Genomic DNA, 14,308 nt, shown 5'->3' with positions numbered 1-14,308 from the left:
AGTCCATTGTTGTGGTGATAACCATGTATCCACCACGACCACAGAAACAACAACGCAAATGGACGCTTGTTGTAAAATCCCTGGCAACCAGGAGAAGCTCGAAAGTATTCCCGTCACACGGGAGCAAAGTGTCAAAGAAAAGTGCAAGCGGACCTCGGGAAGTGAGCGAGCGTCCTCTGCCTCTCCAAAGAAGCTCTACTTATTTTAAGAGGACGTTGAAAGTGAAGTTTAACTTGCCAAAAAGTCAAACCAGAGTGCCTCCTAATCCAAATAAACGCTTATCCCCCCTGTGAGAGCTTATGTCGGCGATAAATGAAATTTAATAAAGGCTCCATCCAGAACATAGTAATTATTAAAGAAGAAAAGAAGGAACGACACATTCAATGTCTCTGTGTTTGTTTGGGGCGTGTTTGCTGACCAAGTGCCTCAGTGTGTTTCATAGAACGCCGCGTACCCACTCACCAGTTCTACACGTGCTGCATTATGTTTTCGATTTTTTTTTGATAAAGCTCCATCACAATGACGTCTCATGTTGCTCATCTTGCAGTCTTCAGTGTTCACCGTACAGCAGCCGTTTGCACAGACAGGGAAATCGTACAGTATGTGTGTGTGTAATCAGGATTATTACGTTGTCAGATATCACCACACCATCTTAAACGAACAAAAAGAAAAACAACAAGCCACGTTTTACAAGCTGAAGAAAACAGTTGTTGCCTGACACTTTTTTTATTTTTTATTTTATGGGAGCTAGCGTTGAACTCTCGGCGTGCTGTCGTGTTCAAGTGGTCACATGCCTCAGATAAAAAGATGTATGATTAAAGTGTCTTTTTTATCACCATTGTCCAGCTGTCTGCTATTGTCTGCTCTGTATACACACACACACACATAAACACACACTCAGGCCATACAATGAGGTGAGGCTCAGGTGACAGTCGGGTAATCGCTGTAATAATAACAGTGTTCACCTGTTTCATTGTCTCATAACTGCTGGCGCCTGCACTCGTATCTGTTACATCTGGCCTGAGGTCGCTGACTGGATTTAAACAGGATCATGTAAACTTTATTTACACAAGACGAGAAGATCATGTTTTATTACTGACTCCGATACAGAAGCTATTATTTTAGGATTTCTGCTCAGGAAATGTTGAAGTTAATGGGTGGGGGAATGAACTCTGTGCGTAGTCGACGGTTTATTAATAAAACAAAAAAAACAACCACATTTTCTGTTAAAGCGGATTTGGAAGTCTGGTGGCTGTTTTGCCTTTTTTCTCTGCAGAGCTCCCCCTGCAGTTTCGGAGTACATATTTTTTACGCCACCACCCCTCCATCGGCTACTGCTTTATCTTCACTAACTCCTTCCGTTCCTCCCTCTGGACCTTGTACATTTGTTTTCAACAGAGCCAGATACCTGTCCATGCCAGTCAGCATCCATTTTGCATGTTTTGTTCGGATGTTTATTCGTGTTCGGCCCCTCGCTCGCTTGGTCAGACGATTATTCTTCCTCGCTTCCTTCGGCAACAGTTTTCCCTGCTTCTTTTTCGTCGGCTCTGCCACAATGAACATCTAAGATAACAGTAAAATAACACTGCATAATTTAGCAACTCGTTTAAAGCCAGTTCTGTAACACGTGATATCATTTCCAAGCGAGGTTTAGTAAATGACTTACAACTGTTTATGTTATGCATGTTCTTTAATCTCATAAAACTTAAATAAGCAGTTTGGAAAATTTCTTTGGGGACCCCCTAAAAAATTCCCTGTGACCCATGTGTGGGTCCCAACCCAGTGTTTGGGAATCAGTGAGCTGGTGTACCTACAGTATGTGTCACTAACTGATCTGGCCACCTTTATGATTCATTATAATCACCTTTATTGATCTTTATTTTATTTACAGGTGATTTAAACAACTGTACTTTGTGTAATGATGACCGCGCTTTGACATCGTCTGCCTCCTCCAGACTTTCTTTCTATATTATTCTGAAAATACTTTATTTATTGATGGCTTTAAAAAAAAGTGTTCCAGAAACAAATTGCAGACTTGAACTTTACAAAAGAAAACTAAATACACTGAGCTGTAACAGCGAAAACTTCTTCATCGAGGCTCGTAACATGAAAGAAATGCTTCTGGTCTTTTTGTGAGAATATTAAAGGAGAGCAGAGATTATGCTTGTTCTGTTTTAAATTAGCTCTGGTTATTGTGGTCAGCGTTGTTGCCTCACAGCAAGAAGGTCAGGGGTTTGAAACACAGTTCAGTTGAGGGCTGTTCAGTGTGGAGATTCAGATTGAGAAATACTTTATTGATCCTGAGGGGAATTTGCTTTATCGTTTCAGCTACTCCTCCAACAGAGAACATATGTATGTTACATATACATATATATGTATATGTAAGTGCAGCTGCATTGGTAGTGAAGTTTGCATGAGCTCCACTTGACTACAGCAGGATTGAGAGTAGACTGATTCATCAGTTAGGCCAATTAATGGTGTATTTGTTTTTTTTCTAATTATTTGCATTGGTGAATTATTATGTATTATGACTTATTTTTCCATCCAATTTCCTTTTATTGTTGGTCAATAACTGGTTACTAAATATAGGCAATTAAAAAAAAAATACTAATATGCTGAAACAAATCTGTAACATTTGCCCTGATTTCTAAAAATCAGCAGTGATCACAGTCCTCATATCAGTTTCAAAATGTTGCAAATGTAAATTACTACATTTTAAGGTGAAGACATGTTTTAATGTTAGGTCGGGGTTAGGCCAGTAGTGCTTATGTGGTGGTTAAGGTTAGAGTAAGTCTCCAGGAAAAAAAATGTAAGTTAATGCAATGTCCTCTGAAGTTATGGAAACCGTGTGTGTGTGTGTGTGTGTGTTTTTTTTTTTTAGCTGATTTGAGAAAAATATGTCTGTGGTAAACTTTCCCACCGTCCATCTGTGGAGGAAACAAAAGCTAAGAGTTGAATCAGTGTTAGTTTTTTTTTCATTCATCGAGACCAATCAATATCAGCACAATTCTCTGTGAATGCTAACATTAGAATATTCAACTTTTTATTTCATGATTTACACCAATTTGAAAATAGATCCAGCAAAGTCAGCTAGATTTTTCACAGGAGGCAGATTTATTCCCAATAAGATAATTTGTTCTCTCATCATCATCTTCCTCACATATACTTCACACACTGCTATAGTGACATCAGATTAAGATGGAACCAGAGATAATTTATTATAATTTGCTTCATTTTCTACGCACCCTGGTCAAAATTCCTCAGCTCCACTGTGATGTCATACACCGTGGTAAATAATTTCCTACCAGAGGACGCTTGTACCACAGTTTGAGAACCGTGGTCCATGGTTTATTAGTCCAATAATAAATAGATTGTATGCTCACAGGTTCAGTTTATCACCGCTGACCCAAGTGTCTGCACAACTGTTCAATAATGTGCTTTATAAGACAGCGGTGGCAAACGTCCACTTTCTGTCTCACCGTTTCCACGCAAACTGGGATGTTCTCAGCCAACAGAAGTGCTGCGAAGTCCACACTCCCCCTGATTGAGTCGTCTCTCCGAACAGCTGACAGATGTAGACATAATACCCCTCCGCTTCCTTTTCCCTCCTCCTCCTCCCGACCCCTTCACTTTCTCCCTCTTTCTTTCTGAGCGAAGTGCAGAAAACACCTGTTTCCTCAGAGCTCAGCTGGGAGAAGAAGCAGCCGTCGTCCCCGATCGTCTTTCTGCCGCCCGTCTGTGCTCCAGCGTGGAATGCGGAGAGGCCGCCGATCTGCTCCCAATTTGAGTTTCTGATGAGTTCCACTCTGGCTTAGGCCTGTTCTTCATGCCTTCTACACCACACTTTGAGTTTGTCATCTCCTAATTGGCTCCTTGTTTGTCTCGTTCAGGCTTCAGAAAAGTCACTCCACAGATCAGACATTTCACTGATTGTCCTTTGATGTGGGATCTCGGCAACTAATCTTCTGACTGTTTTCAAGGCCCGCTTTGAAATCTCTAATGTGGTGTTTCATTCTGCAGCCCAGACACTTCTCACATTCAGGGGGATTTCTCTGGAAACATAATTAACCCATCACAAGGCAACAGTTTTCACATGAAATGCCAGTTTTGAGACATCAGGGGTTGACTCCGTCGGCAGCGGCTGGTGCTGATGCTGTCAGAGACGGGGAGGAAAAGTACTGCGCTGCTTCTTGCCAGTTGCTCCCCCCTCGAACCGTCACACCCTGTAACCCACAAACACACTCCCATAAACAAACAAGCCATATAACACACATTACATAAGCCACGCTGGGGCTCGGTCGACGCTTCTGTGCTGAAGGAAACATCTGATTTTAAAAACCCTCACGGCTCAGACTGGTGTCGCCCTCAGCCCTCAGATCTCTCTGCTCAGTCACTGCACTGAGGACCAGTCCACTCCCCTGGTGAGGATCCCTCCTCAGGCTTGCGTGAGCGTCCCTGTAATTATATTTACTTAAACAGAGGTCAAATATTAACTATGGCCGTGGGGCAGGGTTTATTACATTCCCCTGCGAGGGAGAATCTCAGAAGCATGTGTGTCTGTTCTAAGTATATTCTGCAGGCCTGAAATAACTGTGAAGAGGCCGTGGAGCCGGAGAGCTTGTTTACAAGGTAAACATTTGCTTCCACTTTTCAAATTAGATTTTTTTCGGCGGTGCTGCTGTAACTTCGCCAGATTCAAGGAAGTGGAACAGGTTTTTCCTTCTTTCTGCTCAGATCAGCGGAGGAGCTGAGGGATTCTTGCTAATCCCTCATCTCCGCTCCATAAAGTTCCACTCAGAATAACCAGCACTCATTGTCAATCAAATCCACACTGTGATTTTTTTCATGTTCCACAGAGGAGGAATGTTATGACGCTGCCTGACTGTTTCTATGGCAACATCAGGTTGTCATTTGTGCTTTTGAATTTCGATTTCCATGCTCAAATATTCTTATTTCCTTGAGGTGAATTGTCAAAACATTTTATTTTAAACTAATGCTCACACAAAAAATGTGAAAACACATAGAAAAAAGTCAGATACAGATAAAACTAACATGATAAACATAAACGTATTACAGAAATGGAAGTAAATAGAACTTAAAATAACACAAAAGTATAAACACTTGTTCTATATACAGTACGTTGAACCTGCCTGCACCAAATATATACTGTATATAAAAGACATAAAAACATTTCATCTCATTTAAATCCAATCAAATACATTATGATGCTCTAAGTGCTCGACAAATGCAAGTTCTAAAAAGTCACACAGTTTCAAAAAAGTACAAAGAAGGATAAAACAGTACATTAAAACCATAGTTTCAGAAATGAATTATGCTTCTTAAAAAACAGTCTGGTGGCATAAATGCTTCTTGTCCCTGCCTGCCCCTGCTCTGCTGCTGTATACATACAACAGCTCCCTCAGTCAGGTCTGATAGTATTACCTGACGGAGCTTGTTTTCAGCTGAAGGACAAAAACATACAACGTTTCTGTTCATAACATCAACGACAAAAATGACCAAAAGTTTTAAAACAAATGTAAACGCGGTGTGTTAAAAGACTGCTGAGCTTAGTGTTAAATGACTGGAATTTCAACACTTTTTGTGTCTCTCAACTTTAAACAAAACCACCACGATACGTTTTCTGTCACATAGAAATGGACGGTGTCCTTAATGTAGTGCGTGCAGTGTATAAGCAGCAGGGGCCGAGGACAGGCCGTAATGTCGAGAGCAGCTGTCTCATAAAGGCCGGGAGGATGGCGGCGGCCGTCGGGGCCAACAGGACGGAAGCTTTCCTCTGCCCAGTGGCTTCCTGTTTTCAGACAACTCACACACACACACACACAGTTAAAATGAGAGGAAACTCAAGTGACCTCAGATTCACTCTCATCTCACAGAGCCACAAAACCTTTCTGAGTCTGCAGCAGTAGATCATGTGACCAGCAGCAGTAGCCATGGGGCTGTAGTGGTGACGGACACACCCAGTGCACTTATTATAAACACACACAACTCTCACTAATTATCACTGAGCTCTCACTGATCACCTTTGACTCATGTCAGTGTCCAAGTGGATGACACACGCGCCATCTAGTGGTGAAACAGTGTACAAAACTACAGAAGACTTTTTTTTTCTATGCGTGTATGATGCAGGTTTTGTGATGAAAATAAAGAATTCAGTAAATATTGGGAGTTTATAAACACTTCCATCCATTGAATCAGGAGTCAAACACCAACCCATGAGGAGCAAACTTTATTGTATTTATTTATTTTAAAAAAAGCTTATTGAAATAAAAAATAAAAGCACTTTACAGAGCTATTTTGTCACATTTGGCCATTTTGAGAATCAATTTCCACATCAGTCACACAGTCGGTCATTGATAGAAACATCAAATGAGTCCAGGATTTAATATCACCATATATTATACAACATATAAACAACATATACAATAGATATACATACAGAACTATCATTGAAAACAATAAATAAACAACTAATAGCAATCACTGTCCATTTAGTTCAAGTACCTTTATGGGCATTAACCAAAATATTGTTATTATTATCACCAAAACATTTAGCTGTTACATTATTCTCATATCACCAATTATACATGTTTTTTATATACAGTATCTATCACATAGTATATAGTACTTGTAGGTATTTTTGCATTACGTGTGTAATTGAGTGCAATTATTATGTATGTATTTCTTTTTTATGCATGGTACATCAAACACACTTTGAGGTCATATATATACATATATACATATATATATATATATATATATATATATACAATGGTAACACTTTATTTGATAGTCCACTGTTGATTCTCTGTTAGTAACCAACAGCTGTTCAGTATCATGTCAACAGATGACTATTATTATCAGTTTATTCAAGTGTTAAGTGACAGTGGATTATAAATCCTGCTTCAGTGTTGATCTGCATATTTTAATCCTAACTATGGCACATTCTTAGGTGATTGGCTGTCAAGTAAACATTAAATCATAAACCATGCTCTTGTGTTTGTAAATGTGTGTCAGGATGATCTAATTTAAGTGAAAACCCTAACAGTAAATATTTTAGTGTCAACTGATTATGTTGCTATGATACAGAATACTAACAGTAGACTATCAAAATAAAGTGTTACCTTTGACATCACATGTTTTCAGATTTCTGTTTATCAAATGTTTGTAGTTTTTTCTCTCCATGAAGACATTTCTTTTTTTTTTTTTTTTTTTAAACCCCACAAAACTGAAGCTTTTAAACCTGAATCACAGTCTGGTTTCCTTCAGCTCCACGTTGTCCTGAGGTTGGACGTCGGGCTGTGCAGCCTGATGTTTGTCATCTAACTTCTTCATCTTGTTGTTTTTCAGTATCTGTGTGATCAGTCGCTCGTAAAACCAGTCCAGGTCCTGAGGATCCTCGGGCCAGACCAGGTACTCTCTCTTCTGAATCAGATTCCTGATGGCGTTGCACTTCATCAGCTGGTAATGAGCCACCTTTGGAGAGAGAGTCAGGTCAGCAGTGAACACTTATTCTCAATGAGTAAAAAAAAACATTGCAGGTCTGAAAGCAAAGCTAATTTAAAAGTATCAGAAGCCTGCCCTCTGCTGGTGAACAGCAAGCACTGCAGTACCCATGATTTGTTACTGATTCTGGCACAAGAAGAGACCAGACATGTAGGGATTAGACTTAGAATTATTGTTTTGGTTACTATATGTTTGTATAAGAGTATTGTTGTGTTAAATAATAAAAAAAAGGCATTTCTTTACAGAAGTTGCCATCTTGCACTGCCATGTTTGTACAGAAGCTTCTTCAGATGTGTTACAGAAGGCTTTACTGTGCAAACACATACGTCACCGTAGTTCCCTGATGTGTTTAGGAAAGGGAGGAGTGAGCAGAGGAATCTTCTGTTTGTTACAGTCTGCAATCTCATCTGAGGAATTTGTTCTTTTATATCAACAGTGTTTCACATATATTCATCCGTTTCTTATGCTTAATTCTCCACGTGAGGGTAACAGAACAAGCTGGAGCCAATTCCAGTTGACATGTGGTAGAAAACAAAGTAGTATTTAATGATGAGAAATAATACAAATACAAACAAAAACACCATCTAAAACAAAGAGAAGCATACTGAGATCTACAGTATGTCCTTTAGGGGACCACATACACATATCTATATGTTGATTCCCAATGACATGGCATCTGTGTTGCACATGTGGATATTTTTTTTTTTGTTTTTGTTATTTTTATCTGTTTGCTTTTGCCACATTTAACCCCTTTTTTTCACCTTCTTCCCCTTGATGAGCACCAGTGGTTTGAAGGACAACATGAGCACTCCTTCTGCCATGTTGTATAATACATTAAGCAATTATTCAACAACCCTAATGGTTTTTCTCTCTAATCTACATTTTATATCTTCACTAAATTGCAATTATTTTTCAATAAAAAATAATGTATAAACTATTAAATACATGAAACACATTATAAAATAAAATACAAAAAAAAAAAATGTTTTGATTAAAGATTTAACTTTTAGTGACAACAAGTTTCTGAGAAGAAAACGATTTAAATATTGTGTAATAATAATAATAGAAAATGCAATAAGAAAATAATCTTCCTGTAAACTTCAAGTTAACCAGGATCCAAACAAGCAACCCTCTTGCTGTGAGGCAGCAATGTTCGCCGTGCAGCTCCAACATATCACATGACTTCTGTAACTCATGGTGATAAATCCACGGAAAATGACGAACCAAGTAGCAGAGTAAATATTAGGTTTACATTTGCTCTGTGTTCACAAACTCCATGCCAACGTGATTTTCTCATTATCCACTGAATAAATCTTCACCAAATCCTTTACACACCTTCCCCACCACCAATAAGACCAGGATGTCGGTCAGCTCCTCCAGCATCCGACTCTGGGCCACAGAGAACGCCTCCAAGCACCAGCCGTCTACAGAAACACATCACGTATTTATGTTTTTTATTTGCTTTTTTGAACTTTGAACTCAGCTTTGAACTCAGCTCATTTGTAAGCTAGTAAAACCCAAATGGACACAGTTAAACCCTTAAATGTCTCTTATCACAAACAAATAAAAGCTCTACCTTTCAGGAACTCCTTGGAGATGATGCACAGCGTCTTCCTGCTTCTCCAGACAGCACCTCTGATGTTTGAAAGGTGATCCTCACCAGGCAGAAAATCTCTGGCTTCAAAACAACAGTGGAACATGTTCTCCTCTGAAAACTGGTCGTCAAGTTTTTCCAGCAAAGCGGCCTCTACCCACACATAGTCATTGTTGCTGAAGCAGAGGAAGGCGTCATACTGCGACTCCTCGACAGGAGGCGCCGCTTTCGGGCCCTCGAGAACCCGGCCAACGATCTTTTTGTAGACATTGAATATGTGGCCACGGAGGCGAGCGTAAACGATCCCACCGAGGGTGACGGTGATGACGAGGAGGGCAGAGAAGAGGAAGAGGACGAACTTGAGGTATTGAACGGCCTGGTCATCGTCCTCCTCGCATGGTTCCACCACCGCGGTGTAATTCACCAGCGGAAGGTCGTGGAGAGCGGCCGGAAACCCACATCTCATCGTCTCAGCGGGGCTCAAGGTGACGTTCGTCACGTTCAGCCACTGCAGGAAGCCCTCCAGATTACAATCACAGTGAAAATGATTTCCTGCCAAAGTGAGAGTGACGAGGGACTGAAAAGTCGTGGGGTCCGGGGAGGCCAGGAAGTTGTTTGAGAGGAATAGGCTTTTCAGGCTTAATGGGAAAACGTCCACCTCCAAAAACGTCAAGGAATTGGACGAGAGGTCCATCTCTTCAATGGAGCTGAGACCTCTGAAAATCCCGTGGGGGAGTGATGCGAGTGAATTAAAGCTCAAAATGATACCGAGAAGATTATTGAGACTATTGAACAGATCGAGGCATTTCCCCTGTTCCCAAATCACCTGCAGGGAACTGTCACGAAGATCTAGCACTTGCAAACTGTTATTATACGGTATTGCATCATCCACGTTGGGTTGGCACCACTTGATGAAGTTGCCGCTGTAGAGAAAAGTCTTGAGACGCTTGAAATGAGACACTACGGCATAAACATCCTCTAAATTTGTCAATCTGTTGTCACTTAAGTCCAAATGCGTGCTGCTCAAACCCAACTCGGCGATGCCGTTCAGGAATTTCAACTTGTTATCATTCAGGAGAAGGTATTCTAAGTTTGGTAACGATGCCGGGAAACCGAGGTCTCGCAGTGAGTTTCCTGTCAGAAATAACGCTCCTAAATTGGGAAAACCACTGAACGCTTTGTATCCCATCGCACCGATGTGGTTGTTAGACAAGTCTAATATTCTAAGGTTTGTAAGGTTGGCGAAGGTGTGAGAATATACCTCTCCGAGCAGGTTGGACGACAGGTTGAGCATCTTTAAATGTTCCTGAAGCCCATCGAAGGCTTTTCTGTGAATCTGATTGATTTTGTTATGGGAAACGTCGATGATCGTCGCAACCTTCAGGGCACTGAAAACGGCCTTCTGCAAAGCAAATATGAAGTTTTTCGACAGATCGAAAACGTTAACCGCGCTGTTTGCTAGGTCTTCAAACGTGCTCTCGTCTGGATCGGGTAAGTTGTCGTGTGAAAAGCCTTTGCCCATGTGTCCAGAGAGTGTGAGATGAGCAATGGGAGTCCCCCGTATTGCTTTGAAAAACGCTCTTGTTTTATCGACGTTGAAGCCGTTGGTGGATAAGTCGAGGACTTTAAAGGCCATGTCTTTGAACGGGTTTCCACAACCGGTTAAATTTCCATCATACATTCTTCCGATGTAGTTAGACGACAAGGTGAGGAACGTGAAGTATTTACCCCGAAAACCAGCCAGATCCTCCTCACAAAGTCTTTCAATCTGATTCAATTTGAGGTTCAGTGAAGTTAATCTCGTGAGTCTGGAAAAAAACAGTCCAGGTCGGAGTCTCGTTATCGTGTTCCCAGAGAGCTCGAGCAGCTCTAAGGAGAGAAGGGGCTGCAGGTAGTTGCCCTCTAGTACGGAGGAACTCAAACCACAGTGATCTAAAAAGAACACTTGCAGCTTGTACAGTCCTGCGAACGCCCTCGGCTCCAGCCGAAGGCCGACGTTGTCACCGAGAACCAACTTTGTTAGTTTTCCTTGTCTGAGGAAAGCGTTGTTCCTGATGACGAGCTGCACTTTCTGCGATCCAAGGTCCAACTCTTGCAGCTGGTTGTACGCCCTGAGGGAGGTGCTGTTGATCTCACTGATGTAGTTCACTTCCAGGTACAGATGGGTGACGTAGGGAGGAAGAGCAGGAACCCAGTACAGGCCTTTTGAGGCACAACGAACGACAGAGCCACTGAAAGTGCACGACGGGTTCCCTGTGGTAACCTGCAGGACAGAAGATTGATTGTGAGCTAAAAATGATGTATAAAACAGAATGGAAGGAAAGTATTTTTTACAACCCAGTGTGTAAGAAAAAGGTCCTGTACATGAAATAAAAGTATTTTAAAGGTGCCATATGTAAGAATGTGGCCAAAAACGGTTACTACATTCAAATTCAAAATACCGAGGTCTTTTAGGTTTCGTTTTCTGACGTAACTGGCAACCCGTGGTTTCTCGGCAGCTGAGACTCTACTGACTGCAGTGATTGGTAGACGGCGGTAGGTGGCGCCACATGCAAAAACATGATTTACAGTCTGCAAAATATTTTTTATTAATGTAAATATTTTGTCTGTACTGTTGTTGTTGGTGAGTTCAGTTTGTTATATGAACATTATTCCTGAGTCTCTGTGACATATTAGGAGGATTTTATGACCAGTTGTTTTAGATTTATTACATAATGCACCTTTAACAAATGTTTTGTATCGTGTCAGCTTTTTATCCACAAAGAACCAGCATTTTGGAAAAGGGGTTTCCCAGAGCAAATAAAAATCAAACGGGTAACTTTGGGAAAATATTGATGTCGCTTTCTCTGTTTTTGGTTTATTTCTGTGGCAGCGTTACAGCACCACATACAGGCCTGGCATATACACTACAGTGTTTTGTGGTTTTGTTCTGGCTGGTATGGAGACATTTCTTGAAATAAACAAAAAAAGGATCATATAGAGAATGCTCTGTTTCCGTGTTGATGAGGCCTTAGTGACATCTAATGGTGAAAGTGCATATTGTAACAAACAGAGGACTCTTTTGAGCCTTTCACATCCCAGAAAGTGTTTAATCCTCTGTCTATTTTGCATAGCAAGCTTCTACTTTAATATGCACATGTAACTTGCACAAGGCCCTTGACTACAGTAAATTTAGACTAAAAAGGCTCCTTTTAAGGCTACAAACAACAAAGTATGTTCATTTCATAGCAATTCTTGACTTGTAGTAACATAATTATGGGTAGTTTATTCATATTTTGTATAAAACCCCGGAAGCCACATCTCCCCGGATGCTTTAATATACAGTAACAGTTAGCAAAGCTACGAGGCAGCATTAGGTAATCTACATACCTGTGCTTTATCTGTATGTATTCAGTGTGTAGTATTTGAATATATCTGTAGGTTGGCTTGTTTGCCTTCATTAAATTACTCTTTTTTTTTTAAAGAGGACAGTATAAACGGTATATGGTATGCTGCTTCATGCGCCTTGTTTAGATTAAGAAGTTGTCTTTTTTTGTTTTTATGTATTTTTTTTACATATTTCCTTTACGTTTATCCATTATTATCTGTTTATTCTGACACCATAACATATGTTCACTAGAATTTACAGTCATACAATATCGTAAGCTTTAGCTTCTGTGGAGATTTATTTCTTCATCTTTGGTTCTCACCAATGTCACAGTGTTGTTTGTTCTGCAGTTTGTACGTCATCTCCTTCTACTTCTGGGTCAAAGACCGTGAAAGAAATGTTGGTGCATGGCACCGAACACAAAGTCTGACTCCAGTTCGTTCAGGGCCGTTTCTAGCTGTTTGGGGGCCCTATGCGAGGTACTATTTGGGGGCCCCTATTTTTTCAAACTCGAGGTAGAGATTCCTAACTTTACCCCACAAACACTTACATGCTTTGCAAACATATGCATAATGAATGCATCCAATACATGCAAATAAAGACAGGTACTTTTCATTCTATAAATATTATAAAATGTGAGTCTGCAGTTTGAAAACTTGCAGTTTGGGGGCCCCCTGGTGGCTGGGGGGCCTATGCAGCTGCATAGTCCGCATATAGCAAGAAACGGCTCTGAGTCCGTTTATGTGTATACATGCAGGAGTAATCAGACTTTGAATATCTCTGATATTTCTCAGTGTCACATATAGAGGGTGGAGATTGTGGAAGAACACAATCTATCCAGTTTAAGATCAGTGAACTATACATCTGTGCTACATACAGCTTCATAATTATGATACAAACGAGTGGAATAAATCTTTTCACCAAACACTTGGCAGGAAAGTGAAGGAGCATGTTTAGAATTTAAATGAGCACATTTCCCAAATATACTGAACTATTTGTTTAATCATTGACTTTAACTTCATTTCTGATCACAATTAAATAAAAAATAAAATTGTGACTCATAGCCTACCTGTAGATATAAACCACTGAGGACCAAGTGAAGAACCGGTTTCCACATGTTCTCCTCACGAGACCTGCACAGAGACAGGATGTGATGTAACTGCAACAGCCAACCAACATGTCCAAATATGAGTGAGGTCAAAAAAAGAAAAAAGAAATGAGCTGTTTGCTTTAACAGGTTCATAGTTCAGTGGTGCAGACACACTGTTCACTCAGTCTGTGGCACAACAGCTTTGATTATGAAGCTCAACACAAAGACTTGCTGTGTTGTGTGTTTGCTTTAAGCTAATAATACACCAGAGTTCACACTGACGGAAATTAACTCTCCAGAGTTTCATATCTTGGCTTTTTCTATGGCACAAATCCCGGCAACCCATGACCAACAATAATGCTGATGATTTTTTATGGTCCATATGTTTATCAAATATCCTTTATTCTCATAACAATAGAAGGACAATCTCTCATCACATCATTACAGTGTCCGACTATGAAACTGTCCTTGCTCTTCTTGTGCGTGAAGCTCTGAACAGAGAGATCTGAAAATGTCAATGAAGTCATGCATACTGCAGCTTTAAACACCAGACTCATCATTAAATAACTCTAAATCATGGATCATGTGATTCTAGCCAAAAACATGATATTGCAGCATATTAAAAAGAAACCATGCTATTTTGCATAAATCATCACTTGATTTATTGATTTTACTGTAAATATTCGACACTGTGCAGAAGACACGATGCAGCTCACCTGTTTAATCGTGTCAT

The 14,308-nt window shown here is 40.4% G+C and overlaps 2 protein-coding genes across 2 annotated transcripts in view; one reads left to right on the top strand and one right to left on the bottom strand.

The window, feature by feature from the left end:
• The window catches only part of disp1 (dispatched homolog 1), a 32,497-nt gene extending 31,755 nt beyond the window's left edge, over positions 1 to 742 (top strand). The window contains 1 exon segment of the mRNA XM_083898500.1: positions 2 to 742. Within this exon segment, the coding sequence (XP_083754626.1) occupies positions 2 to 208 (207 nt within the window). The 3' untranslated portion in view covers positions 209 to 742.
• Positions 743 to 7,266: 6,524 nt separating this feature from the next.
• Positions 7,267 to 14,308, bottom strand: tlr5a (toll-like receptor 5a; the record flags this gene model as incomplete). Its single annotated transcript, XM_083898499.1, has 5 exons — positions 7,267 to 7,494; positions 8,860 to 8,948; positions 9,101 to 11,381; positions 13,555 to 13,618; positions 14,292 to 14,308. The coding sequence occupies 5 exons, from the start codon at positions 14,306 to 14,308 to the stop codon at positions 7,267 to 7,269; spliced, it is 2,679 nt and encodes an 892-aa protein (XP_083754625.1).

This window comes from Microchirus variegatus, assembly GCF_963457635.1.
Source record: "Microchirus variegatus genome assembly, chromosome: 12".
Lineage (NCBI taxonomy): Eukaryota > Metazoa > Chordata > Actinopteri > Pleuronectiformes > Soleidae > Microchirus > Microchirus variegatus.
The sequence above is the reverse complement of the archived record's forward strand: the minus strand, read 5'-3'. Positions and strand labels throughout refer to the sequence as shown.